Source organism: Lathamus discolor, chromosome 18 (genome assembly GCF_037157495.1).
Source record: "Lathamus discolor isolate bLatDis1 chromosome 18, bLatDis1.hap1, whole genome shotgun sequence".
NCBI classification, from domain to species: domain Eukaryota; kingdom Metazoa; phylum Chordata; class Aves; order Psittaciformes; family Psittacidae; genus Lathamus; species Lathamus discolor.
The window spans coordinates 3,694,153-3,720,817 of NC_088901.1; the positions used below are offsets into that span (position 1 = coordinate 3,694,153).

At 47.9% G+C, this 26,665-nt stretch overlaps 1 protein-coding gene and 1 long non-coding RNA gene across 2 annotated transcripts; one reads left to right on the forward strand and one right to left on the reverse strand.

Moving 5' to 3' along the window:
- Window positions 1-9,814, forward strand: LOC136023433 (uncharacterized). The gene is made up of 3 exons (XR_010616592.1): window positions 1-75; window positions 2,475-2,634; window positions 8,143-9,814. It is a non-coding gene; the product is annotated as an uncharacterized LOC136023433 (long non-coding RNA).
- Window positions 7,291-26,378, reverse strand: MATN1 (matrilin 1). The gene is made up of 8 exons (XM_065697864.1): window positions 26,291-26,378; window positions 22,322-22,668; window positions 16,589-16,811; window positions 14,140-14,265; window positions 13,420-13,833; window positions 11,407-11,559; window positions 8,800-8,880; window positions 7,291-7,340 (listed from the first exon to the last, which is right to left on the reverse strand). Exons 1-8 carry the CDS (start codon window positions 26,376-26,378, stop codon window positions 7,291-7,293), a joined length of 1,482 nt encoding a protein of 493 aa, XP_065553936.1.
- Window positions 26,379-26,665: the final 287 nt, after the last annotated feature.

The following is a 26,665-nucleotide window of genomic DNA, read 5'->3' on the forward strand; positions in this document are numbered from 1 at the left end:
TTGATTTAGTGTGGTGCTTTTTCAGCAAGGAAACAGCATCTTTTCCTTCCTGTTCCCCTGTGGAAGGTAGCAAAGGTAAGAGTCCCATTGGCCTGGTGATGCACAGAGGCTGCGGGATAGACCAGGGTGCATCAAGCTGCAGCCAAGGAGTAAGCACAACCTCGGTGCAACCTTCGTGTATCCCCATGTTACCCAGAGCTGCTGTGGATTCCTCCTTGGGTGCTGCACACCCTGCAGAGGTGCTCGTTTGTTTATTTAGCTGCTCTTTGACGCAAAGGTTAACCAAATCAAACAGCACTGATGCGGTGCAAATGACAGAGGGCTAAGTGGTGTCCTCTTTAATCACTGTCGGTGTCAAGGAGAACACCCGGGTGATGGGGATGCAGGTCTGGTTCGGTGGGGGATGCCAGCTCGTAATCCATATTCAGATGGGGCCATCTAGTGGCCGAAGAGGCATATTGCAAGGGTATGGAGAAACAGCATCAGCCTAAGCAGATAAATGTTGAGGTCAAAGTCTGAGGATTTATTAGCTGCTGTGATGGTCTGCACTTGCCTCTCCTTAAGGAAATAAGGCAGCTTAAATGACCTGGAAATATTAAGTGGGAGATAAGCAGCCAGATAAAACAAGACAGAGGAGGTGGAAAGAGGCTCCTGGACACTGAGCATCCCTGCATGGTGTGATGGTTCCCTGGAGGCTGGGAAGAAATGGGCTTGGTCCTGGTTCAGCCCAATTGCTACCAGCCCTTACACCCCAGCGCAGCACTTGGAGGGCTCAGGTGGTCCATTTTAAGCAGATGAAGTTTGGTTGGTTTAATGCCAGTCTCCCCCTTTCCTCCCCTTAACTCTGATTTTGGGGACACTGAGACATGCAAACCCCCATCTTCCTGTCTGTATCTTCTCTCTGTGAGTTTTCTCACTTAGTTCGGTTATTACTAGAAGGAAATGGTGTGTGGGTTTGGGAAGTTTTTGTCACTCTCTTACATGGTAAAATGATTGCACTTCAGTTCTGAATAGGCTTCCACTTCTGCTATTGCATCTCACTTCCCACCATCTACCTTAACTTTTCTTTCCCCTTACACCTGCTGCTATCAAGATCTCCTTCATATACATTTGAAATGAATCCTTTATTTCCCAAAGCAGCCCTTGCTATCGGCTCTAGTGTCGGTGCCAGTAATTGCTTCCTTCCGATTCCTATTAGTTGGTGAGACACGGTGGCTAATTTGTGGGTACGCTGATGTAAACCAGAAGTGTCAGGTGATTGCATTGAAGTCCATGCATGAAAGGTCAGGAAGTGATTTCCCCCATGGAGGTGCTTTATTAATTTTATGCGTTTCTGATAGCGTAGCAAGAGCCCCCGAGGCTCCTGGATCCCTGACACATCCTCCCAGTGCAACTACTGCCATAGAATCATAGAATAGTGTAGGTTGGAAAGGACCTCAAGATCATCCAGTTCCAACCCCCTGCCATGGGCAGGGACACCTCACACTAAACCATCCCACCCAAGGCTTCATCCAACCTGGCCTTGAACACTGCCAGGGATGGAGCACTCACAGCCTCCCTGGGCAACCCATTCCAGTGCCTCAGCACCCTAACAGGAAAGAATTTCCTCCTTAGATCCAATCTAAACTTCCCCTGTTTCAGTTTTAACCCGTTCCCCTTTGTCCTGTCACTACAGTCCCTGATGAAGAGTCCCTCCCCAGCATCCCTATAGGCCCCCTTCAGGTACTGGAAGGCTGCTATGAGGTCTCCACGCAGCTTCTCTTCTCCAGGCTGAACAGCCCCAACTTCCTCAGCCTGTCTTCATACGGGAGGTGCTCCAGTCCCCTGAGCATCCTCGTGGCCTCCTCTGGACTTGTTCCAACAGTTCCATGTCCTTTTCATGTTGAGGACACCAGAACTGCACACAATGCTCCAGGTGAGGTCTCACAAGAGCAGAGCAGAGGGGCAGGATCACCTCCTTCGCCCTGCTGGTCACGCTCCTTTGGATGCAGCCCAGGATCCGGTTGGTTTCTGGGCTGCGAGCGCACACTGCAGCCGGCTCATGTTCATTTTCTCATCGACCAGCACCCCCAAGTCTTTCTCTGCAGGGCCGCTCTGAATCTCTTCTCTGCCCATCTGTAGCCATACCCAGTCGTGTTCCTTGCTGTCTGCAGGTATCCTGTATGCATTAATTCACCAGAAGCTCTGGTGCAGGACATGCCCATGTTACCTATTCACAACCATGTAAGGTTGACCCGTGATGCCAAAGACCCTGTTTCCAGCTGACTGGTGGATGGATGTGGAGAAGTTGCCCCTAACTCCTATACCTGCTATACCAAAGGCTTCTTCCCTTGCTGTGCCCACTTGCAAGGCAGTGGAAATGCCTTGGGCATATCAAGGCAGGATGGAGAATCAAAGGTGTGTGGGGAGGAAGTAATGAACCTCTTTGCTCAGCTGTAAAATCACCCCTGTGCCTTGTCCTTCATGTGCCTCAGGTCAGCCCTGGAGAGCAAGGACCTTCCTCCCTATCCCTGCAGCACCTTCTGCCATGGCCCAAGCACTCTGTGATGCTGCCTGTTCTACATCTTTTTCCATCCAGACAAGAGGGAGAGCAATCTGGTCCCCAGCAAAGAACACAGCACCACCTGATAACAGGTAAACTGATAACAGGTAAACTGGAGCATTTATGGCTAGTCTCATCTACACAGGGTGTAATAGTAGGGTTAGGCCACAGAACTGTAAAACACCACAACAACTGTAAAACTTGCAAACCACTTCCTGCCATGATGGGTGATTAAAAGAAGTAAATCCCAATGACTATCAGGTATAAACCCACTTACAGTTTATTGCCGGAGCTCTGATCCTAGGCAAGCTCATCACTAAGGGATCACAGGGGGTGGTGTGCCCTGCCTTGGTGAAGCCTCTTCCCAAGTTGAACATAAAATGACAAACAGTAACGTGCACAGCATAAATTTACCAGCACCTTAAACCTGTCTGTCCCCTGAATTACCTGAGAGTGAGGGAGCTTTTCACAAGGACCAGTAAATTCATAAAGCCCGAGACAGGTTTTGCTGCCTGATGTTGCTTGGAGAAAGATCATAATAATAACTGGTCTGCTACCTACCCATTCATTAGCAGCAATTACGCTGTATTAGTGGTACAATTTGCTATTGAAAGCTGTTACCAAGCTAGAAGCCCTCAGTTTAATTGAAAGCAGTTTCTATTTGATTACTAATGGCCCCGTGTTATAATATCAATGACCTGCATGAAGAAATTGCTTCCCCAGAGGGATCTGCTGGAAGGCAGAGCTTCCCTCCTGCCCTTAGGAGCAGTGGAGGTTTCCATCTCCCCATGGAAACCTCTCAGCACCCAAGGGGAGGCAAGGAAAAAGTGGTCAAGGATTTTTTCCATTCCCAAAGGACAGCATTTTGCCAGAAGATCCATAGGAACTTGGGAATTGGTGGCAAGCAAGGGAAGGGCTGGTGATGTGTAGGATGCTGCAGCAAAGAAAGGGTGAAGAAGAACCATGTCTATAGAAGGATCCTTTTAAAACCTCTAGAAGGAGGCTTTCACTGTAAGCCCATGACTCCATAACTGGGGATGTATGAGTGTTTGGGGGGGCTTCATTGTGTGCAGCAGCTTTTGTTTCCAAGATAAGGATGTAATTAGGTGAAAGGAAATGCAGAGAGAGGCTCATCACAGGCTTCCATCTTGCCGCTGTTGGCGATCCATTAATGAAGTCTAATTACAACATCACAAGCCTGTGTTCTAGCCCAGTGACTAATTGACTTTGGAGATGCAAAAGCTCTGTTGTTGTTTTAAGCCAGGAGAAGGGAGGAAAATGAATTGTTAATTAGCTTAGTTCTGCTTTATCTGCAACACAAACCAAAATATTAGTTACAGCAGCAGCTCTCTGCCTGATGATAGATCTTGGCCCTCCTCCTAGTGCAGAGCGCTGGAAAAGCAGTCTGTCTGTTCATACCTGCAACAGTCATAGAATAGAATCACAGCATAGTGTGGGCTGGAAAGGACCTCAAGATCATCCAGTTCCAACCCCTTGCCATGGGCAGGGACACCTCACACTAAACCATCCCACCCAAGGCTTCGTCCAACCTGGCCTTGAACACTGCCAGGGATGGAGCACTCACAACCTCCCAGGGCAACCCATTCCAGTGCCTCCAGTCCTGCGTTGTGTTCCTTGTGGAGGGTTCTACTGTGTAAAGTAGGCCTGGAGAAGGCAAAAGGTTGCTTGGACTGAGGTTTCAATGAGCAAGGACCATAGTGTCCAACAGAGATTGCTGCTTGACTGATTGGATGGGATGGATGGACAGGAAAGATAGCTTGGGAAAGACAGATACAATGGTGTGATCTCCATAAAGATGGAATAGCTGCTACCTCTGCATGCAGGGGCATTTCTTTGCAGCATCCAGGAGTACTGCTCTCAAACAAGTAACTTGGTGATTTAGACACCGTGTATCCTAGGTCCTTCTTCAGAGTGGCTTGCTGAGGTTTGAAGGGCTTGGTGTATCAGCCCTTCACATCCCAGTTTGAGTCACGAAGCCCTTAGGCATAGTCCTACCTGGATAATCCTCTCTAGAAAGGGCTGAGCATTGCTTTGCTCCTCAAAGAAATGAACAGCACCGAGTTTCATGGGAGTTGTTGGGTTAAAGTGGCAATGGGCAAGAGCAGGCTCAATGGATCCAGTTTCCTTGTGGAGGTGAAGATCAAGCCCTCGCTTTAGATGAATCTATCCCATTACCAGAAAAAGCCAGGTAAATGGCTTAAACTGCGGAATGACAATAGCAATCTCTTATCATGTAGACGTTTCCATGGGTGCCATGACAGGAATTAAATTCCAATCCATCTCTTAGTTCATGAGACTATTAAATTTTACTTTCAAGGCATGTAAAGAATAAATGGGCATGGAAGAAAATGAGCTCCAGGAGCTCATTGCCATCATTGGCAAACTGATTATAACTGGGGAAAAAAACCCCAGAAAAATAATGCTGTCATCATGGTATCAGATGGAAGTGAATTGCCTCTGATCAGCTCTTAAATTAAAGAGCCATAGGAAAAAATGAGAAACGAGGAAACTGGAGTGAAGAATAAGCCCAGAAATATGTCAGGGAACCTGGATATTGCATTCCATGAGGACCAGATGAGTGCTGGGCTGATGGAACATGGCAGAAACAGCAGCTTTGCTGGCCATAAAGCTCTGTTGTCACAAGAGAGCCATTTCAGCCTAGCTGAGGGTGATAAATGAGGCTCCCAGCTACCCCCATGGCTTCATCCCCACCTCAGTGTGGAGATGAGCAGCTGTCAGTGAGCAGCGAGGTTTCCAGCCCCTGAGCTCTGTTTTCATGGATGCATTTCTCAAAGCCCAGTTGCTTCCTGGATTTTCCTCTGGCCAGGAATTTTTGTTATCCCTTTTCCTGGCTTTGTATGGTTAAAAACCCCTCTGACTCTTCCCAGGGTGCCTGGTGCTGGAATGGGTTTTGAGCCAGTGAAGCCATGGGGACAATTGGGAAATATTTCCATCATCTGTGATGTTTTCTGGGCTATGTTTGAACCCTGGTTTCAAACGGGGAGAGACAACAGGATCGACAACAGGAAGGGTCTCGGGTTTCTCTAGGGACCGAAAGGAAAGGTTATGCCAGAGAGGGGCTCTTCATCAGGGACTGTAGCGATAGGATAAGGGGTGCTGGGTTTGAACTGAAACAGTGGAAGTTCAGGTTAGATACAAGACAGAAGCTCTTCAATGTGAGGGTGCTGAGGCACTGGCACAGGGTGCCCAGAGAAGCTGTGGCTGCCCCATCCCTGGCAGTGCTCAAGGCCAGGTTGGACACAGGGGCTTGGAGCAAGCTGCTCCAGTGGAAGGGGTCCCTGCCCGTGGCAGGGGTTGGAGCTGGATGCTCTTAAGGTCCCTTCCAACCCAAACCATTCTATGAAATGAGATGGAGGATTTCCTCCCCACTAACAAGCCGAAGGAGAGGTGTTGTTGTGAAGCAGCTGCCTCAAAGCTTACGCGAAGAAATAAGTTAAATTCCCTTGTACAACTTTCAGCAAACGTTTAATGCTGACCCGTGCTGCGGTGACAGCTCTGACCAGGCCAGGTCATCCTCAAAAGCTGTTCACGTGGCTCAAGTATAAATATTTTGATACAAAAAATAAAGACAAACCCCTCCAAACCCAAGCCCTTGAGCTTGCGGTCAGTGATGCTCCACGGGGCCATGAATGAACACAGCCTCTTCCCTTCACCCTTAGCCAGGCTACAGCTGTAGGAGACAGGCAGCGTTGGATGCTTCCAGTCCACTTTGCTTTCTTGTCTTGCCAGTGCTGGGAATCAAGGAGCAGAAGAAAAGTCTGCAAGTTCTTGAGATGACCTCACTGGCTTTGAAGGTGCTTAGAGGTGAGGGATGAGGAAGGAGCTAGGGAGCCTCAGGTCGATGCAGTGATGAAGGCACCACATCCACCAGCAGCAGTTCCCTGTGTTTTAGGTGCTCCTGATGCTTTGTAGCTCCAGCTGAGGATGTAGAGACCAGAGAGTTAAAGAGCAGGGGCACATCTCCTGGGGTTGGTGTTGACAGCACGGCTTTGTGCTACAGAGAGCCAGGGCTGCTGGCTCATTGCACATTATCAGGACTTACCTAGAACAGGTCTAGCTCAGGTGCCAGCTCTCGGAGACATTGTGAGACCATTGGCAAGGGAAGCTGAGCTTTTCTTCTTCCTATATTGTACAGCAGCTATGGATAAGCCCACCTAGCAGCAGCACCCTACCCTATGTTGTCTGCAATGCACACTCGGAGCTCGTTACTCTATTTCACCTACTGACAAATGCGCCATGCTTACAATAAGAAGCTGATCAGCGGCTCTGGCATTTTACACTCAGCATCTGAGTTGATTTTAAAGTCACTTTGACTTTTAAATTAAATTATCTCATGCATAGAAACAAAAGATGCAGAAGAACACCGCGAGGATTCACAGAACTCATAATCAAGTACTTATTAACACATATATATATATTAAGCTTTAAATCAAAACCAAATCTTTCCACTTTTTTCATATATGAATTCTATATGATATAACACACATCAGCACGGTCTAGCTCCCAGTCACACACGGTGCTTTGCCTGTTATACAATGTCTGCTCTACTGTCCTACTTCTGCCCTTTTAAACAAATGCAGGTAGACTAGACTCTTTAAAGGAATGGAAGCTGCCATAGCACTGTGGCTGAGCTGCTGCCTGTTATGACTTGAAGGAGTTCTAGTCTTCATCCATTAGGAAGGAGGGAAATAGAGTGCTTTGGGATCTTAGATGATCTTGTTCTCCAGGGCTTCAATCCTTTTTGCCACAGCTTCCAGTGAGCAAGAGTTAAGGGATAAAAAGGACAGCGCACAGCAGTGATTCATTGCTCAAGTCATCCCCTGGCTCGCGGAGCAGGTAATCAATGGAGTTACCTTGCAGGGCGCAGGCACAGGGATGCTGCCATCATCTGCTCTGGCCTTTCCAGAGATGATGAGGCTGATGAACTTTTATTGAAGGTAGAAAACGTTCCTGTGTGCACAAACACTCACTTGCACCTCTACATTTACTATGAAAGGAGGAGTAAAAATGGTGAGCCTGATTGGAGTGTGTTTTGAGTGGCTGACAGAGAATTCCTGACCTCGAGCAGCATGGGTTGTGTGATGAGTGGGGCTTTTCTTGGAGCTCTATGGTGTGTCACAATTTTCTGCTCTTTTCACTAATTACTTTTCATGATGTGCCTGGGAGCAGCAACCCACTGGGTGAGAACTACTGATTTACTCTGACCTTTTGCATAACAGAAGTCGTGGATTTCACTCAATTTGAGTAAAGAGGAGAAAATACACAGAAATGTGTGAATACATTTAAACATTGCTTTTAAAATCATATCCTTCCCTTATTCTCAGTAATGGAAAACCTCCCCAGCCCTGTGTGAGCCACCCTGAGGGTTTGCTAATTCTCCCTGTGAGAACTTAGAATCTCATCCTTGTTTAGTGGGAGGTGTCCGTGCCCATGGCAGGGGGATTGGATCTGGATGATCTTAAGGTCATTTCCAACCCAAACTATTCTATGATTCTATACCCAATTTTTCCTCTTTTCCTTGTTTCTCTGTCAACCTCTTATTCATGGTCTTTGTGCAGTGTGACAGGACCCAGCATACAGAATGCAGCCCCACCAGCTCAGGTCAGATGGGATCCAACTCACCTCCCTGGACCTCTCCACCTTCATATATCCAGACCACCACCAGTCAGAGGTGGTTTGCTGGAGAAGACCCTTCTGCTCTCCAGTGGTGTGCAGGGATTTAGGCAGCCAGCTCAGATGTTTGCACTGTAGACATTAACCATCATAAAGAGAATCCCACCCATGGGGCTTTAATGACTGAGTGATCAGCTGCATGTGTGCACCCGTGGTTGGTCTGCTCCCAGCCCTCACATTCCAGCCTGCTTCACAGGACCGGCAGCTTGCAGAGAGAGCAGCAGCATCCCATGCATGATTATGCATCTGCCTAGAACCTGACCTAGGTCTTGGTGCCTACAGCTCATTGCTGCCTTCCAATGGTTTGCCATATTGTCCTTTGGGTCTATTCCTTTTTGAGCTACTTATTCTGTGTCAGACCATTCACTCTGGTGCAGGGACTCTTCTTGGTGTATGCATTCGTAACCTCAGTGCCTTGTTTCCCAGCTTCCTGAACACCTACCCAACCTCCCTCCTCCATGAGCAGATTTCCCCCACTGGTCCCTCCAGAAGACACATCCCTACCCGCTGAATTCTGACCAAATACAGCTTCCAAAGGATATATTTCCTCTGCAATGAATTTATGAGGTCTTCTACTTTTGTCTGGAACTTCACAATGGATTTACATTCACATGGATCTTCCTCTGTGGATCACAAGGTCAAGATGAGTTAAGTGGCAGAGGAAAGGGATTAGATCAAAATCACTGAGACATGTGAAACAAAGCAATTTGTGTTTTCTTTATCAGAAGCAGGAAGGAAATCAAAAGGTTATTCTTGTTATTTATATGAGCGATCACTTCTGGCTTTAACCTCAGATGGCTAGAAAGTATCACAGGCCAGAAATATTGCTATATTGGCATGTAGTGCAGAAATCATCCTTCCTGGATTTCCATTTTCCCCAAATCCCACTGAGTTCTACCACCGATGCTTAACGTTTGCCCCCGACATTTGAATCTGAGCAGACAGAGTGCTCAAAGCAACCTCTGTCCTCTCAATAGCATCACCATGGTGGGCCATACCCTTAGCCCCGTTTGCCATCTGAGAGTCGAGAGCTGTTTGAGCTTTGCTCTCAGTACTCCATCTCTTTAGCAGGCAGAGCGATGTGCAGGCCTTGGTTTGCTAATCTAGGTCAATAGTTTACATATAATCTTCAAGACAAATGAACTGGAACCGGAATAGAAGCAAAAAAGGGGTACGGAGATGACTGGGAAAGGAGAGGAGATGTTTACAAGACCACAGTGAGTCAGCTCAACTGCTTAGCAAATGGAAGGAGGAAATAGGAGAAGGATTTTTGGAGGTAAAGGACATGACTTGCACAAAAGCACAACAGGATTAAGCCAGTTATGAGTAAACTAAAGCTGGATATTAAGAGGAGATTTCTAGCCATCTGTTGATAAATACGAGCTGGCACTGGAAATCAAACACACACAAATATTTCCTTTCCTTCCTTTTTTCTAACTCAAATGTTAAGCTCTTCACCAAAACTGATCTTTTGGCAAACAAACACTTTTCCCAAACTTTATTTTTACTTTATTTGAATTATTTATTCATTTATTTGTTTGAATGCTGAAGCCTTGAATGTGTTTGCTTCCTTAAAAGACATTTAAATGCAGTATGTTGCGGCTTTTCGTATAGCTCCCATCATCTTGTTCTTGAGTCCGCTCCTACTCTTTAAAGCTGCCGTGGCAAAGAGAGGTTCTGTCTTGCAAGCCTGGCTTCCAGGCTCTGCAGACACAGGACCCTGGAGGGTGTTCTCCCTCAGCATTCCCCTGGAGGAAAAGGAGGCCCCATCTTTAGGGATCTGGAGAGCAGGGGATGTGGCCAGCATGACCCAGAACATCTGTAAGGGTGTAAGGAGCAGAATCTGATTTTCCTGAGGCAAGGCCCCTAACTTCCCAAGTGCTTTTTCTTTCTAACCTACACCTAAGGACAAACCCAGATGAGTCACCTACTGCTACCCGCTAATATTTACATGGGTATCTCTTGGGTTTGGCACAAATAACAATGTTAGAAATAGCCAAAACAAAGGGGAAAAGGGGAGTCACATTGGGCAATGATTATCTTTGAATCTGGTTGATGTTGTAGAATGTCTCCATACCCCATGCCAGCAGCTCATATGGGGCTACGGGGCACTCAAGCAGGTCTATGCACTCATGGGAGCTAGAGCTGAGCTTGGCAGAGCTCCCTTGGGAACTGAATGAGCCCCATCAGAGCTGGGTGCAATAAACCTTGCTGGAAACTGGAAGGCAACGTTTGCCTTGTGGGATAAAACACTCGGAGCACCTGGACTTGACAAGTGAGTGCCCGCTTCCTGGTAGGCCTGGCAGCAGAGCTCTCCGAAACGCTGCAAGGTATTCAATGCCTGGCATGAAGCTGGGGTGTTTGGGATTCGCTATGATCTACCTGATCAAGCAGATGCCTTGCAACGGGCCAATATTTCATGGGAGGCATCTGATGCCTTCAAAACAAAAACATAACTGGTGGTTCTTTTTAAAACCATTTTTAGACTCAAGTTATTTACAGGTCAACGCTCCTTAAATGTTAAAGTTATTCTTTACCTCCTCTTGTCATGCCTGGCTCCCACTCAGTCCTCTCTCAGCCTTTCTTTCACTAGGCTGTCCAAATGCGAGCAATGCAGCATTCATGTTACCCAGATTTATACACCTACAAGTCGTGTGGAAGATATTAGATGCTTATTCCAAGTCGAAATGTGTCACCCCTGGGGTGCCTGTTTGCCTGCAGAAGCAGCCAGTGGCTGGTGAGCTTCAGCTCAGATGTCCGATTTCGTGATGATCTTCAAATTAAGCCAGAATAAATCAACCCTTAGCTTCTCTTTAAAGAGCATCTCTCCTTTCCTTAGGACATTTTTGGCTGTCCTCAGGCCCTGGTACATCCTGAATTCACGATTTCTGAATAAGGTAGAGAGGGGAAGGAAAACAGAGAAAAAGGGAAGGAGAAGGCAGGGGAGATAGCTGAGGTACAGGGGTGGCCGTGGTTCAGGTATCCACCTGAATTATTGATGTCTCATGGTTTCATGTACCCTGCCAACTGTACACTGAGAACAGAATGCTTTTTCCAACATCCATCTGAAGAGGTGTTTTTATCCCTCTGCTTCCAGCCTTTCCATGCTGGGACTAAACCCCCCCTTCTCCCCAGTCCCCCACTCTCACCAATGCAGATTTTCATTTGTAGCTTCTTCCCGATGTTGCTGATGGTTCTGAAGTCAGCTGTGTAGAAGTAGTGCTCAGCTACTGGTTCTGAAGCGATTTCCCTCAGCTCATCCTCAACGGCATTGCCAACTCCCACAGCAAACATCCTAAAGCCTGGGAGCAATGGGAGCCTGTCAGTTGGACACCTAAGGAGCATCTTGCTGCTACGGTACCCAGTTTGTACATCCTTGCTCACCTTCTGGACCCCGGTATCCACACAGCTCTGCAAATGTTAACTGGAAATCGCCCCCCTTACCCTCTGCTATCATAGACTGCTTTCACCAGGGGTTTCAAAGTAGTTTTGCAGGCAAAGTCTTACCAGAATTATCCGGACAGTGACCACTATCAGCGCAAGAACAATGTTTCGGAGCTATGAGGAAGGACAGATGATCATAACGCCCTGACAGGATCATCCATCCAGCTCATATGGAAGCAATAACACAGCCAAAGTAAAGAGAGGAAGTTTTCAAAGCAGCCTGCAGCCACCATTCATCAGCCCATGCAGCTCCATCCCCTGTGCCACAGAGACCTTTGGGTCAGCAAAATCGCAGCTGAATCTCCTTCTGAAATTGCAACTTATGGAGTATGTCAAGAGCGACCCAATACTGGGAGGTGAGAACATGCTTCTCTGCCAGGAAACTGGTTGGCCACCTCTGCCTTAAGCTTGTTTCTGTTGAGCTGAACTGCTGATTTGAATGGTGATACAGGTTAACCTCTGTTTTGAAATACTTTTTCCACTTGTCCATGTCTAGACAGGTGTAGCGCTTTCTCCTCCTCCCCTTTTTGCCTTGTTTTTCTACCTCTGGATGTATAAAACAGTCGGTTTTTCCCTACTGCTCTAGGTAATGAACATGGTTGGGGTCTTGTTGTAAGCATCTTGTTATTTATCCCCCTTAAGATAACTTCTGAACACATTGGAGATTTCTGTGTAGGAACAGGAGAGGAGGGAGAAAAAAGGCGTAAAGTTTTATCATCACAGAGGACTAAATTCTATAGATACAGTTGATAAAGGACCTTTTGTTTTATAAGAGCTGAACATCCACACAACGCATCACCTTGCTTTGTAAACAGCGGCTTTTCATGAGCTCTCATCCGAGCTTCATTATCACATGCTAGCCCTTAGTCCCATCTAGTGGTGGAGCTCAGAGTTAAAGGGAAAGAAAGGATTTAGCAATTCATGAGCCTGTTCACGTGGGCTGCATCCATTTACCACAGGGATGTCAGAAGACTGGGAACTTGCTCAGCAGGTCAGCAAAGGGGCAGATCTCAAGCTATTTATACTTCACTCTGTTTAGACATATGCATACATCAATATGTGGCCCCTGCGCACTTTCAGTATTCCAGCAGAAGCTGGAGAAGGTTCCTTATTAATGTGCCTGGGATTTGAGCAGGGGGTGCATGGATACCCTCTTAATCCGTGTTTCTGCTTTGCTTATTGTTTCATCTCTTCTTTCCCTTTTCCTTCAGGCTGATACAGCCGAGCCACCCTTGGCCCTACAACTCCCATTGCTCTCTGAGGGGTTCTCTGATGGTTGGCTTTGCCTCACCACGAGTGCCACTGCTGCTGACCTGACTTTCATTACCAACATCAGACAAATCCGCAGCTTCTCCCTGCGGTTTCCTTCACATCCGTGTGAGGCATGCTAGCCCAGTCTGCAGCCCATACCAAATGTGTGAAACTCCATCCTGCCCGGCACTGAGACCTCCAGCAGGCTTGGATCGAAGACACAGAGGGGCTCTGGGAACAAAAACAGCTGCTGGCAAATCAAGATTAGTCTGAACCCCAGCCAGAGTTGCTCCAAGTTCTATATGAACATGCAACCACAGTCAGGCAGCATCTCAACAAAGTCACTCTGTACTAACAGGTTTCTACCCTAAGACATATCTCCAGAGAAAGATTCATTCCTAGGGTTATGCCAAGCGCAATACCTGATCCAAGGGAGAAACAAGACACTGAGAGTTCAAGACACCTACCTAAGTCTTTGGCTTTCTTAGCAGCATCAGTGATGTAATCTTGTGACCGTCCATCAGTGAAGACTATGCCCACCTTGGGGACCCCGGGCCTGGCTCCGTTGATGATGGAAAAGGAGCTGTCAATGAGATACTTCAGAGCCTGGCCCGTCATCGTTCCTTTCTCCATGTAGGCCATTTTCTTGACCGCTGCTTTGATGTCCTTCTTGTTCTTGAACTGCCCCAGTGGGAACTCCTGTCTGACAGAACTGGAGTACTGAACCAGGCCAACTTGAGCCTGTTTGTCCGACACCTCCAGCGAGTCCACAATTTGGTTGATGAATTTCTTCACCAGCTCGAAGTTCTCCGGCCGCACACTCTTGGAGCCGTCGATGAGGAAAACGAGATCCAGAGCAGATCCTGACCCACCGCTGCAAGCTGAGAAGAGGGCAAAAGAAAACAGCAACCAGGACCCCAATTCATTATGCAGGAAGACGTTACCTGAGTGCCATTTTATTGCTAATGGAATAGGTTAAATGAATCAGAACTCAAACCACAGTTCACACTCATGGTTTCAAAATAACTCTTGGTTGTAAGGGGTTTGCTTTTCTGAACAGGACTCATCTACCATGTCCCAGTCCTGTCCTCACCATTGCATCACCAATGTCCCCACCATTGTCCCCAGCAATGCATCAGCATTGCAGATCACAGCTCGGCTTCGTGCGAATGGAAATGATTACGTACCACTGCAGGTCTTCCCATCGCTGTTCAGTGTGAAACCTTCTTTACAGGCACAAGTGTACGCTCCTGGGGTGCTGATGCAGATCTGCTCACAGTCGTGGTCTCCAGTGGCGCACAGGTCTGACACCACTGTAAGCAAAGGTGGAGATTAAAATCAGAGACCATGCCAAGGCTCCTCAACCCAGCCCCTGCACAAAGCATGATATTAGTCCCGTACACTAAGCATAACTCAGTCCATTCTGCAGCAGAGGATAGTGACTGAGATACAAGGAGAAGTTTACACAAGTCTCCTGACTCAAAGGCACAGCCAGGACTCCATTCTGAGGGCAAAACCCATCTGTCTGTTGGGCGTATCACAATACACTTCACCCTCCAGAGCTACCGGAGGAGGTTTGCTACCATCTGGGCTGGCCAATGCCCTTGTTTTCCAGCTATGTCATGCAACTGTGATTAGTGAGATCAGCCCCATGTACAGTTGTCTTTCCTGGATGGGATCCACATGCATTCACGTGCAGCTTTCAGATTCACTCTACAAACACTTCTCCTGCTGATCTTAACGTGGATCTGACTCCTGAGATGCTGAGCAAACAGAAGCTGGATCACAGCCCTTTGAGCCAGCAGCATTCTGCGACTGACAACACTGTCACAGCTACCGCAATGGTGATGGAAAACAGAAGTAAACAGGTCTGGTTGAAGCAAGTTCATTTACAAATCCCAGGGAAATCTGTGCAGAAAACCAAGCATTGAGGCCTATCAGAAGTCAAGGGGCTTCTATTCGTTATTTCAAGTTGTTTGTGTTTCGCTCTGCATGTGTTTTGTACTTCTTCTGGCCTTCCCAATCCACATGTTTGCAGATTGCGCCAGGGCTGGCAGATCTTTCCAGCATCTACGGAGCTCGTATCATTAGGAATATCACTAACCATGCAGATGGCTGTAACGCTGGACTCTCAGGTTGAGTTCTCTGAAGCCTACAGAGATCATATTAGTCAAACTAGTGGCCAGATTGCCAAGGGTGTCCCTTTTTCCTGTGTGTTTGTTGAGCACTATGGGGAACAGCTCGGACACGGCAGGGCAGTCCTTCCTGCTGTCAGTACCCACAAACCGTGCTTTGCAATAGCAGGTGGAGTTTGGGTACGTCTCCAAGGATGGTTTCGTGCAGCTGCTTGCATAGCACGATAACAGCCCACTTGGCAGCTAATGTGCTGCTCTTCTCTGTTAGCTGTAATAATCCTTAGTGCAGCGCTTCCCTTGGATGCACCTCTGAGGGTTTTTACCATGGGGAGCACTTTGTCATCTGCACGTTGGGAATTGGAAGAGCAAGGCACAGAAAGGGGCTTTTTCCTCTTTATCTTTTGCAATGGCATCAGTGCCAGAGCTCCAAACCACTTTGTCAGCCCTCTCTGTGCCAGGCTGCCTCCAGGGCAGCCAACACCAACTCCTGCAAATATTCACGGCCTGGATCCCACCTTCTGAAACTTCGTCTCTGTCCCTTTAGTATGAAGTATTCGTTCCCCTCTTTCATGAGCTTCTGGTGCAGTGACTCCTGATTACAGCACACGACTCACTTCATTTTCCTCCTTCCTGCAGAGGAGGAAATTTTCCTCCACAAGAAGCTGCTCCCCCCCATCATTTCCAGCCTGAGCCATGAAATCTTACACCTCTGGAAGGAACTGGAGTTTCACAGGTCCATCTGTTTGCAATGCCTTGCCATAGGCACCGTGGGGCATCACACCTTTTAAAAGGTGTTGCCGCACGAGATGGGCGTGCGAACCCCCCCAGGCCTCTCTTGCTGACACATTAAATGGATATTTATAGGCCACCTCCTACAGCCTTGCGGGTACATTTGAAAGTAATAAAGCTTTCATTCACTGGTTTATGTAGGAGTGAGTATGTGTTTGCAGGAGAGCCAGGCTCTTTATGTGCCGTGCAGAAAGGCGTTAGATGCTGCACCAGCCAGGAGAGTCTCCTGCCTCACAAGGCTTGCAAAGCCAATAGCGTAGTCAGCAAAGGCAGTTCAGCCTCTAGCAGGGAAACGAAACTGTTCCTTGCTGAAGTGGGAATTCCAAAGACAATACCGATGGGGGAAATTACAAAGCCAGATTCTCAGAACTGCCCAGATGGGCTTAAACATAAGGCCAATTATTTTAGCTCTATAAAGAATGCGTTTTCCAGATTCTTTTTCAAGGCCTCAAGGAGCATGTGGGTCAAGTTTACAAACTGGAGACTTCCTTAACTAAACCAAGCGATTCCCTAACCCAAACCTGAGCTGCTTCAAAGGCAACTTCAAAGGTCATCCATCTTTCATACTGCTTCGTGCCCCTGCCGACGCAAGTCCTTGGAACAAGGAAGCGGATGGATGAAGGGTGATCATACCTACAGCTCCCATGTGAAAAGCTTGCAGCCCCTTGCATCTCTTGGCTAGGAACCCAAGGGTTGTGTGGCGAGGACTTACCACAGAAAGCTTCTTGAAACTTGTGGGTCAGCTTCTCTATCACGCTGTAGCTCTCCACGTAGTCCACGTGGTCATCCTGCGGCTGGCTGGCTATTTGCCGCAGCGTGTGCATGTCCACCCGGCCAACCCCGATGGCAAAGATCTCGATGCCGGCTGCCCTGGCCCTCGCTGCCACATCCTGCACTCCGTCCTGCGGACGCCCGTCGGTCACAACGATCGCCACCTACGCAGAGGAGGGCAGAGGCGAGGTGGGTGCTTGAGCAGGCGTTGATGGCACTGTTGCTTGTGGAACAGGCAGGGTTAGGAAAGAAGGTTTCTGTTTCTACAATTAAGGAGAAAGGAAATGCCACCCTCTCCTCCTCCTCTTCCCGTTCTTCCTGAGAGCACACCAGTCATTCTTTTATGTGGGATTTGTTTCTTTCTGAGCTGGAAAGGTTAAGCTGCCAGGGACCCGGCTGATTTAGTTAAGGGAGAACTGGTGCATCTCGCCCCTAAGGAAACTAAAGTAAAGGTTGCGTTCTTCAATGACAAACTAACGCTCAAGCCAAACTCTAACTATCTTCACAAACCCCCTGCTGACAGAAGGACAACTTTAACTCAGTGTGGGACTTTAGAGAATCTCAGGAAGTGTCATGGAAGCATCATGAGATGCAGGCTTTTCCCCATTTTGTACATGGAGAAGCTGAAAGAGATGAAGGGGAGGAGATCTGCCTAAGGTCCTGCTGTGCGTCAGTGCCCAGTTACCTTGTTCCGCAGTAAATAGCAGAGATGGAATCCTACCTCTACTAACATCAGCATTAAAGTGACAGCTGGTTTAAGTGGAAACTGGTTTTCGCCTTGGATTAGACGGAGCCTGGAACCAGTGGAAATCCTCCAAGAGTCCTGCTCCTGTTGCTTATTTGTCCATTTCCCTCTTTATTTTTCTTCTGATACGTGACATTGTCACAAAACCTTAATTTTTGTTCTTTGCCAATTCATCTGCTCCTGCCCCTTTTCCTTACAACTGTTTTATTGTGACACCGCTGCCAACTCCAAAGGCAGTGACTGGGTTGTAATGCAGGGTGGAGGAATACAACCAGCAGGAGCAGGTGAGCTGCTAAGCAGAAAAAAGCTCCGCATTCCAGGCAAATACCCTTAGAAATAGAGAAAGTAAAGAAAGATGAAATGAAAAATCCAACTGGCAGCAACAGTGAGTTCAAATGAGCCATCGTCTGGTCATTAAGGCAGTATTTGCTGCTCTCTGTATAAATCAGACCCACCAGCTGCTCAGTGTGATGGCTATTATACATCCTCAGGTGGATGGTCAGGAGTGGGGTTCCCTCCCCTACTCATCCAAGGGGTGCTGACCATGCACATGAAGTGGCCTTTTTCCCTCTCTGCCTACCCTTCTGCTGAGGGAGTGATGGATGGATGGGTGGGTAGATGGATGGATGGATGCATGAACGGATGGATGCGTGGGTGGGTGGATGGATGGATGGATGGATGGGAGGGTGGGTGGGTGGGTTGATGGATGGATGGATGGATGGGTGGATGGATGCTGCAGTCATCTGTCCCAAAGTAGCACTGCAATACTAATCTGGTGCCCTGTTCAGAGCTTTTCTTCTATGCAAAACTTGGGTGAAACAGGAAAAATGTAGAGCTTTTCATTCTGGGGCAGGGCTGTAAGTTCAGATGTGTTTCTGTGCTTCCTAAGGGCTCACAACTCTGTAACTGGCTGATTCCAAGGGAATCAAGAAAGAAACTCAAGTATTTCTCTTCTGCTGGTGGCCAACATAAGGAGAAGGACACCTGTGGCAGATGTGAGTGTGTGATGTAAAGGTGGAATGAACATGAGAATCAGAGACAGACCAAAAGAAGCCCTGGGGCTGCTCCTGGACCACCAGCCACGCAATCACGCTTTCTGCCAGGAGAGGGAGCCCTCGACTCAGCAGCTCTGCTTCCTGCATGCACCCAGCAGCTCCGAGAGAGGGGCTGCCAATTAGAGCTTATCAAAAGCCAACCTGTCAGGAAACAAGATGTATTATCAAGCATCTTCTGCGAGCAACACCACCCTGTGCACAGGTTTCTGTCAGCAGCTGCGTATCTTCCTTGTGGTGTTTGTCACGGGATGAGGTGTTGCGTGTCCTCCTGGCATTTCTCTGCCTAAACAAAGCGATTCTCCGGGTTTAACCAGTTCCTTTCATTCTTCCCATCAGGGTGGCATCTTCACATAGGCCTGAGGCTCAGATATGACCCAGGTGTCTGCTAGCAGCATCCACATGTGGATGGGATGGAAAAGATCCTCATAATTCGTCTGCGTGAAAATCTGCTATAGAACACTCAGAATTCACGTTGCTGTTGGGGAAAACAAAACTTCTGGGTACAGAGTCTGGATCAGGCATCAGGAATTCATCAGTGACCCCGTGGCTATAACGAATGGGATAGTGACGCAGAGCAAGCACCAACCAGCCAGGGAGCCTGTCTGTGACCAGGCACTGGTGCTTTCAGACAGAGTAAGAAACAGAACAAGGACAACGTGATCTTGCCGTAGTAATCTTGATAACCAGGAAATCCTGATTTTTCCCTAGCATTCCCCCTCCAGACGGCTTCCTTCCCTGCCAGCCTGAGGCAGGGAATTCTAGTGTGGAAAACCCCAGCATCCTGGGGGTTTTTAACCTACCTCCGAATCATTTGCAGTCACAGGATTTGTGTAGTTCTCTCTGTTGTGACCTTGTCTCATTTAAAAAGCTGAGAGTCCTGGAATGTGCCTTGTTTGGTAAAGAGAAAAGGAGCAACTGCTGCACCCTGCAGAGGCTGACCCTGCTCTGCAGCACAGGGCTTGTGCTGGCCTCGGCAGGTAGCCATGGGAGAAGAATCAAGAAAGGGTGAACACGTTTGCTCCCTCAAAGAGCTGAACAGGATCCTCAGTTTTTCCCTAAGGAAACTCGTAGCATTTTGCTTTTCAAGGTCAAAACTTTCGCTCGTGTTAACCACCACCTTTCCGTCTCCCTCCAGTCCCTAACTGGATCCTTCATGTGTTGCTTCTGTCATAGAGAAATCCCCCATGGTCTCATGACACAATTTATTCTTGCTTAACTAAGACACCAGAGTATTCCGAGGCATCCCTAGGTATTCATATTTCAGGGTAGGCAACCCAGCAGCTAATGAGCTAGCTGTGTTTCATTATGCAGTGGGCAATGTGAATGGTGCAGCAGCACTGAAAGGAGAGTTGGGCAGAAAGTTGAATAAGGCCTTCATTTTCTCCGCAATTTGACAACCGATTTGCTGTTCTTCCTAAAGAAAGATAAAAGTCTTTGGGCACCCCTGTAGTTTTTGATGAGAGTGTAAACAGGCTCTGCTCCGAGCTCCTGCAGAGAGAAATGGTGCTTTTCCCCGTCCTGGGGTGGCATTTGCCACACAGAACACAGCAAGATCAGGTGAGGCTCTTGTGATGTTTTGACCAGTGTCCCACATGGTTGCAAACACAGCACAGATTTTCACGAGGCCTTGCTGCATTTCTGCTGCGTGAAGGAGCAAGAACCACGTCCAATGCTTCGGGAAGCTTCATCTCCCCCAATTACTGCATGACCCCAGGCAGACGACTGAGTCACCTTGGGCAGCATGAGGGTGACAGAAGGGAAAAGTTTGCTGGGCTTCAAGACATCATGGGAAAAGGGCAAAAAATAACCAGGGAACCAAGGATTTGCAAGTGGTTGTGGAGGATTCCACCTTGGAGATACTCAAAAGCCATCTCAACATGACCCTGGGCAACCAGCTCTAGGTGGCCTTGCTTGAGCATGGTCACTAGGACCCCCGAGGTCCCTTTCTGTGATTCTGCCCCTTGGATCAGCTCCAAAGTGGAAGGGAAGAGGGAGAAGCAGATAGTGATTTTATTTGCTTCTTTTCTTAATGCCGGAGATAAATCAGCCCCCCACCATTCTGCTTTTTTGCATGTCCAGGAAATAAGGGTTTAGGGAGACAAAGCAACTTCAGCGATCTTTGTACCACCGTCCACACAAGCACTGATGCTTTAGCCATCCACAGAATAAATGAGGTTTGTTTTTTAAGAGTTCAGATACGTAAGCTAGAGGCTTGTTTGATGTATTAGCAGGACATAGCAGCCCTTACGTGCATTGAGATGACAGGAAACAGCAAGGATTGCAGAAGCATGCTGGATGAGTTGTCTAGCAGCCCAGTCGCAGAGTAGACAAGAGCAGGCTGACTACATGAAGAAATGGTTACTTAAATGGTGTGGAAGAGATGAGTTAGATAAAGATCCAGGCATTTGCATAGCTCAGTGAAAATGTCTCTTCAATCTACAGTAATGGTCAGCACTGCATGGAAGGGGTCAGACTGTATTAAGAAAAGAAGTATTAAAAGAGTATTGTATAAATCAGGACTGTGCCCAGTCCTGACCTAAACATGATCTTGTCTTAAAATGGACGTTGGGGAATTAGGTGAAGACAGGAGAGGATAAAGAAACATGGTGAGAGGGGCGTGAGTGGATTGCATAATGGTCCTAAAAGAAACTGGACCCGAAAGATGCCATTTGAAAGATAAACAACAAGAAAACCAGTGAAGTCAATGGGAGCAGCAGGACTGGAAGTCAGGCCCCTCCTTTAGCATCCTTCATTCATAACCCAGGTACCATCCTAGGTGCAATGACTGGCCACGGGTTTCCTGTTTCTTGACTTCCCTCATCTATTGATTTAGGGTATCAGCTTAGTTGAGGTTTCTGGGGGCATTGCAGGAGCTGAGTCAGGGTTGTGATTGATGCGGGACAACTGCTGCCATGGAGGCCACTGGAATTCCTGGAATATTGAAAAGAACAGCTGGTTTTCCCTACACGTGCATCTTCTGGATGGATGAGGGTGGAAGGGATGGTGGCTGGCAAAGAACTGCCTGGGGTTGTCACATCCCACTTAATGGCAAATTAGCAACTGCCTGAGATTTCTGCTGATGTGCAGTCCTGCAACAACTCCCAGCTTTTGGAATAAAGCCTTTGTGCACTAATTGGCACCCTTCAAGTGCCTTTATTCACTGATTTCTTTCAGTGAACCTCAAAGAATTTGACCAAAAACTCAACGTTGCTCCTTTTGAATAAAACCCATGGCAATTAGGTCTGAGCTCCCCTGCAAGAGCTGAGCTGGTAGATTTTGCACCAGGTGACTCCTAAGCTAATAATGGCTCATCAGAAGAGCTCATCTTTCTGGACCTGATTGTCAGTGAGACTTAGTAGAAGTTTCTCGGAGTGTATTTTTCTCCTGTTTTTACTCTTGTTTTTCTTCCTATTGCATCAAACCAGATTTAGGCTAAAGTTCAGAGAATTGCCCCCACTGTGAACTCCGCAATAAGAGACCATATGAGGACAGAATCATTCGTATTTGCAAGTTGCTGATAGTTCAACACAGTGAGGGGGCACACAAGACCTAGTCTAGTGGAAAGTGTCCCTGCCAGTGGCAGGGGGGCTGGAACTGGATGTTCTTAAGGTCCTCTCCAACCGTAACCATTCAACGATTCTAGGATGTGCGTTGATAACCCTGCATGTTCGTGCCTAGCTTCTCCCCCAAAGTGTTGAGCTTGGTTTTCAAGAAGAGTTGGGAGGTTTCCACCTCCTAAAGGGTTGCCACCTTTGTCGGTTACCCCCCTCTTGTCCCCGCACAACCAAAGCACAGAGAAAACCTCCTTTTCCCAGCTGCTCCATGGTGAGGCACAATGAAAAAGGAGCTTCCAAGAAACAGATCGTTTTCTCACCTTATTAAAGTTGGGAGACCTCACCCTGGCCCCTTCGGAGTTGCTAAAAGCCCGGCTGATGGCAAACTGGATAGCCAGCCCAGTCATAGTCCCAGTGGAGAGCGGCTCTATCCTTCGGACCGCCTGCAGGAGCGCGGCTTTGGTTTGGTAGGTCTTGAGGGAGAACTCGTTCTTGACAGCACTGGCGTAGTTGATGACACCCACCCGAGTGGAGTTGGGGCCCACGTCCAGCCCCTCAATCACTCGGGACATGAAGACTTTGACCTTCTCAAACTCGTGCGGGCGCACGCTGCGGGAGCTGTCGATGATGAACACCAGGTCGGTGGGTTTGGTTCTGCACAGGGTGCCTGGAAAGGATAAGGAGGGAGGAGGAAAATGAAAGAAAAAGAAGAGGAAAGGATGCCAGGGGGGGAAGAATGGTCTTGTTGGAGGGTAGAGGACCCGAGAGCTTCAATCCTTTCTCTGCCTATCTCAGAGAGGCCAAGTGAGACCACTTTAAACTAATTATCATAGAATCATAGAATAGTTTGGGTTGGAAAGGACCTCAAGATCATCCAGTTCCAACCCCCCTGCCATGGGCAGGGACACCTCACACTAAACCATCCCACACAAGGCTTCATCCAACCTGGCCTTGAACACTGCCAAGGATGGAGCACTCACAGCCTCCCTGGGCAACCCATTCCAGTGCCTCAGCACCCTCACAGGAAAGAATTTCCTCCTTGTATCCAATCTAAACTTCCCCTGTTTCAGTTTGAACCCGTTACCCCTTGTCCTGTCACTACAGTCCCTGATGAAGAGTCCCTCCCCAGCATCCCTATAGGCCCCTCCAGGTACTGGAAGCTGCTCTGAGGTCCCCACGCAGCTTCTCTTCTCCAGGCTGAACAGCCCCAACTTCCTCAGCCTGGCTCCATACGGGAGGTGCTCCAGTCCCTGATCATCCTCGCGGCCTCCTCTGGGCTTGTTCCAACAGTTCCATGTCCTTTTTGTGTTGAGGACACCAGAACTGCAAATCCTAAATGTTCTTTTTCCTGTCATAGAAAAGCATCTGTAAGAAAAGCAGTTACTGGTTGACAACGTGTGCTTCTGAGGGAGCGAGGTGATGAGACACTGGCACTGCACTTGCGGAGCAGGTTACCCACTTGTCACCCCAGGCTACTGCTAATGTCTACATGAAACTTAATTCACTTACAGCAGCACGGAGGGAGGAATAAAGCTGTGAACTGAAGCCTGTGTGTGCACTTTGGCATCAAACAGCATCTAAAAAGGAGTTATCACATTTCAGACATGGATGAGCAATCCCCATGGATATTAATTAATGAGATTATATCTTCATCATGCATGACCAGCAGCAGGCATGGAACTCAGCAGTTCAGATTTGGCTGTGGGTTGAGATAGCCAGATTAACTAACCACCCTACCATGAACCAGTCTTGTGTTGTTCAGCTGTGGGCTAGTAAATACTGTAACACGGCAAAGACCAGCACTTTGTTTCTGTGGGCTGGTGAGGGACAATACAATAGAGAGACGTAGAACCATGTAATTGATAGTTAATCTCTGCAACCCCATAATCAGACATGAATATCCACTGTAAAAAGTGAACGGCACAAACAGGAAGCATTAGCATTGCAAAAAGCTGAGTGATTTTATTTTGGTTTTAATTTCTCATTTTCATGCTGTTTCCATCTTAATTTTCAACTGTGGCAAAACATAAAACGGACTGGTGTTTTTTATGCTTTTCTAAATGAATTGCCCCATTTCCCCCACCCCAGATCTATAGCATTCTGTTCTTTTCATTTCTTTCTGTCATTTAGCTTGTCTCTGTAGGGGCATCAAGAGTTCTGTTACTATTTGATTTCTGCAGAGAGGGACGATATAGGTTAGATCATAAAGGAGATTTCTGTGGACAGATTTTTAAATGCGAGCTTTTGGGCCAACAAATCTGTTCCAAATGATGACATAAATATTACAGCTGGTCCTCGGTGTGAGATGTAATGGAGCTTTCAGTCTTTCAGACAGATAAAAATAAATACCCTGTGATAGATCCATAAAGGATATAATCAGGTTAGTTTCCTGAGAGACACTAACGCTGAATGTGCTTCTGGCTCTCAGAAAGGTCTCTCTCGAAGATGCTGTGTGGGGAAGGGATGCAGGCAGTGCTTACTTCGTCAGATGCTCTAGTTTCCCCTAAAATGCAATATAACCTTTTCCCATGTGGGTGACTTCCACTTCGCCACCATTATTCGTTGCAGAGGAAGGGAAAACTCCTTTGGCAATCTATCTGCAGCGCTGCAAATCCCTTTAGCAGGGGTTGCTTATGCCTATTTTACAGGTGAGAAATGAAGGTACAGAGAAAGGCTCAAAGTCTTGCAATCAGTTATGTCAGAAATAAAGGGCAGATTCTCCATTGCCACTGTAACTAATGAATCTCCTCTGGTTTTAGTGACAAACCAAGTAAGAAAAGTTGGTGTTTTTTCCCTAGAAGCATTTGGATCCAATAGAAGTTTTCAAGATTTCTTATTTTTCTTTATGGGAGCTCAGTGATTTTGCCCTAAATAACTTTTTTAACCTCTTTTTATGAGAGTGAAGTGTACCTCAGGGCAATGAAGAGAAAAGAAGAGGTATCAGATGGGAGCTTTGGGGTTTCAGCCTGCCTGGTCAGAGCCCTGGTGCACACATCTGGTCTGCAGGACAGGCCTTGGTTATCTCCAGGAGGTGACAGACAGGCACTCTTGCTCTGATTGACATCTTGACTCAGCAGAGTTGATCTTAAAGTTGAATTAAACCAGAAAGAAAATGCTCCTCTATTTTTAACAACGTCCACACTTGGAGTAATTCAGGAATAACTGAATTTCATGCACTGATTTAGCAGAAAATCTCTCCTAGGGCATCTTTGCCATATTCATTAAAAGAACAGGAAACCTGCCTGGTAAGTCAGAATTAGGTGTTTATTCTAGAAGCAGTGATTGCTCGTGGTAGGGCTGAGTTGAATGACCAGTCTGTTTAGTTTCCTGCCTTCAGTAGTGCTGAATGGCTCTGCAGCAAAGATAACTCTCCCTCTCCAAATTACTGAGGAGAAACTGCTCGGTATGTCAGAAAACTCCCCTTCATGAGCAACACCTAACGCCGCAGTCACTGTCATGCCTGGTTTACGGTTGTCAAGCTGCCCAGGTGTATGCATTATGCATCATCATAAGATCATTCAAACAGTTTTAGAACCCAGCAGTAACTTTTTGCCTTGGCCTCCTCTCCTGCAGTGAGTTCCCCAGGCTGGTTGGAGCGCCAGCAGCATCCTGCTCCTGGCAGAAGGGAGATGCTTCCTCACCACCAGACCCTCCAGCCTTTCCCTTTGTGTTTGGTACTCGCTGACACTAATTGCAGACTAGGAGTCAAGAGACCGTGCAAACCAAAGAGCAGGCAGCTCTGCTCCCGTCTGGCTGCTCCACACCCCATTTGGAAAGACAGAGCAGGATTTTGCATCAGGAACGGATGAGGGGAAAGCCTCGGAAAGGCCCATCCTCAGCAGCCTGACCCAGACCTCCCTGCTCAGTGAGGTTAACCAGAGCCTGGGATGTCTGGCCAACTCCTCCTTAAGCTCCAGGCAAAACCAGCCCTCTGCAGAGCTGTGTGGAGGAGAAGCAGTCTTGGAAGGCGGAGGAGAGCCCTTCTCCTGTCTAAGCTTCCTACAGCTCAGAGATGGCTGCTATGCTGGGGGCTAAGGCTGACCTGCTGCCACCTTTGCTGTGTCTCTGTGCAGACCTCCCACTGTTTCCCTAAAGCAGTGTAACGGGAAGAAGCAACCCCATCTCCAGCCTTTGCTGCCTTGGGAAAACACTTGAGAAAGCTCCTTTGCTTCCTTGACTGATGTTGGGTGTCTTTTCTTCCTTCACCTCCTTCCCGGTCCCAAGGCAGGCTGGTGGCAAGGAGGTAGAGGACTGACACCGTGCATCCCGCTGCTGAGCTCCCCACTTACCTCTCTGCTGTGGAGGTGTCCCACAAACTCCATAGCTCTGGAGGAGAAGCAGCAAAGAGAGCAGCAAAGCAGAGAAAATCCCGTCCATGGCTGCGGAGGAGCCAGTGCCTGGATGCAGAGTAGCAAGCACGAGCCTTGGCCCAGAGGTATTAACCTGCCCTTCCTCGGGGAGGCATGGGGCCAGCCCCTGACACGTGTGAAGGGCTGGGGGGGCACCGAGGGGAGAGGGACAAGCAAGGAGGACTAGGAAATGTTGCATGAAGATGGGGAAAGGGGGGGGGGGGATGTCCAGCTCTGCCGGCCCCCATCCCCTCCACAATGGCTTCATTGCTGGTGAAGGGGATGGGAAGCTATAAAGAGACCCGCAACAGCATG

What these genes read in the sequence shown, in the direction of transcription:
- MATN1 (XM_065697864.1), bottom strand. Translation starts at nt 26,378, where the DNA reads ATGGACGGGATTTTCTCTGCTTTGCTGCTCTCTTTGCTGCTTCTCCTC. An exon ending in ACAAATGAAAATCTGCATTG is followed by an intron (nt 8,881 to 11,406) that starts GTGAGAGTGGGG and finishes TGTGATCCACAG; the next exon opens with AGGAAGATCCATGTGAATGT. An exon ending in AAATTCATTGCAGAGGAAAT is followed by an intron (nt 7,341 to 8,799) that starts ATATCCTTTGGA and finishes ACTCTTGCTCAC; the next exon opens with TGGAAGCTGTGGCAAAAAGG.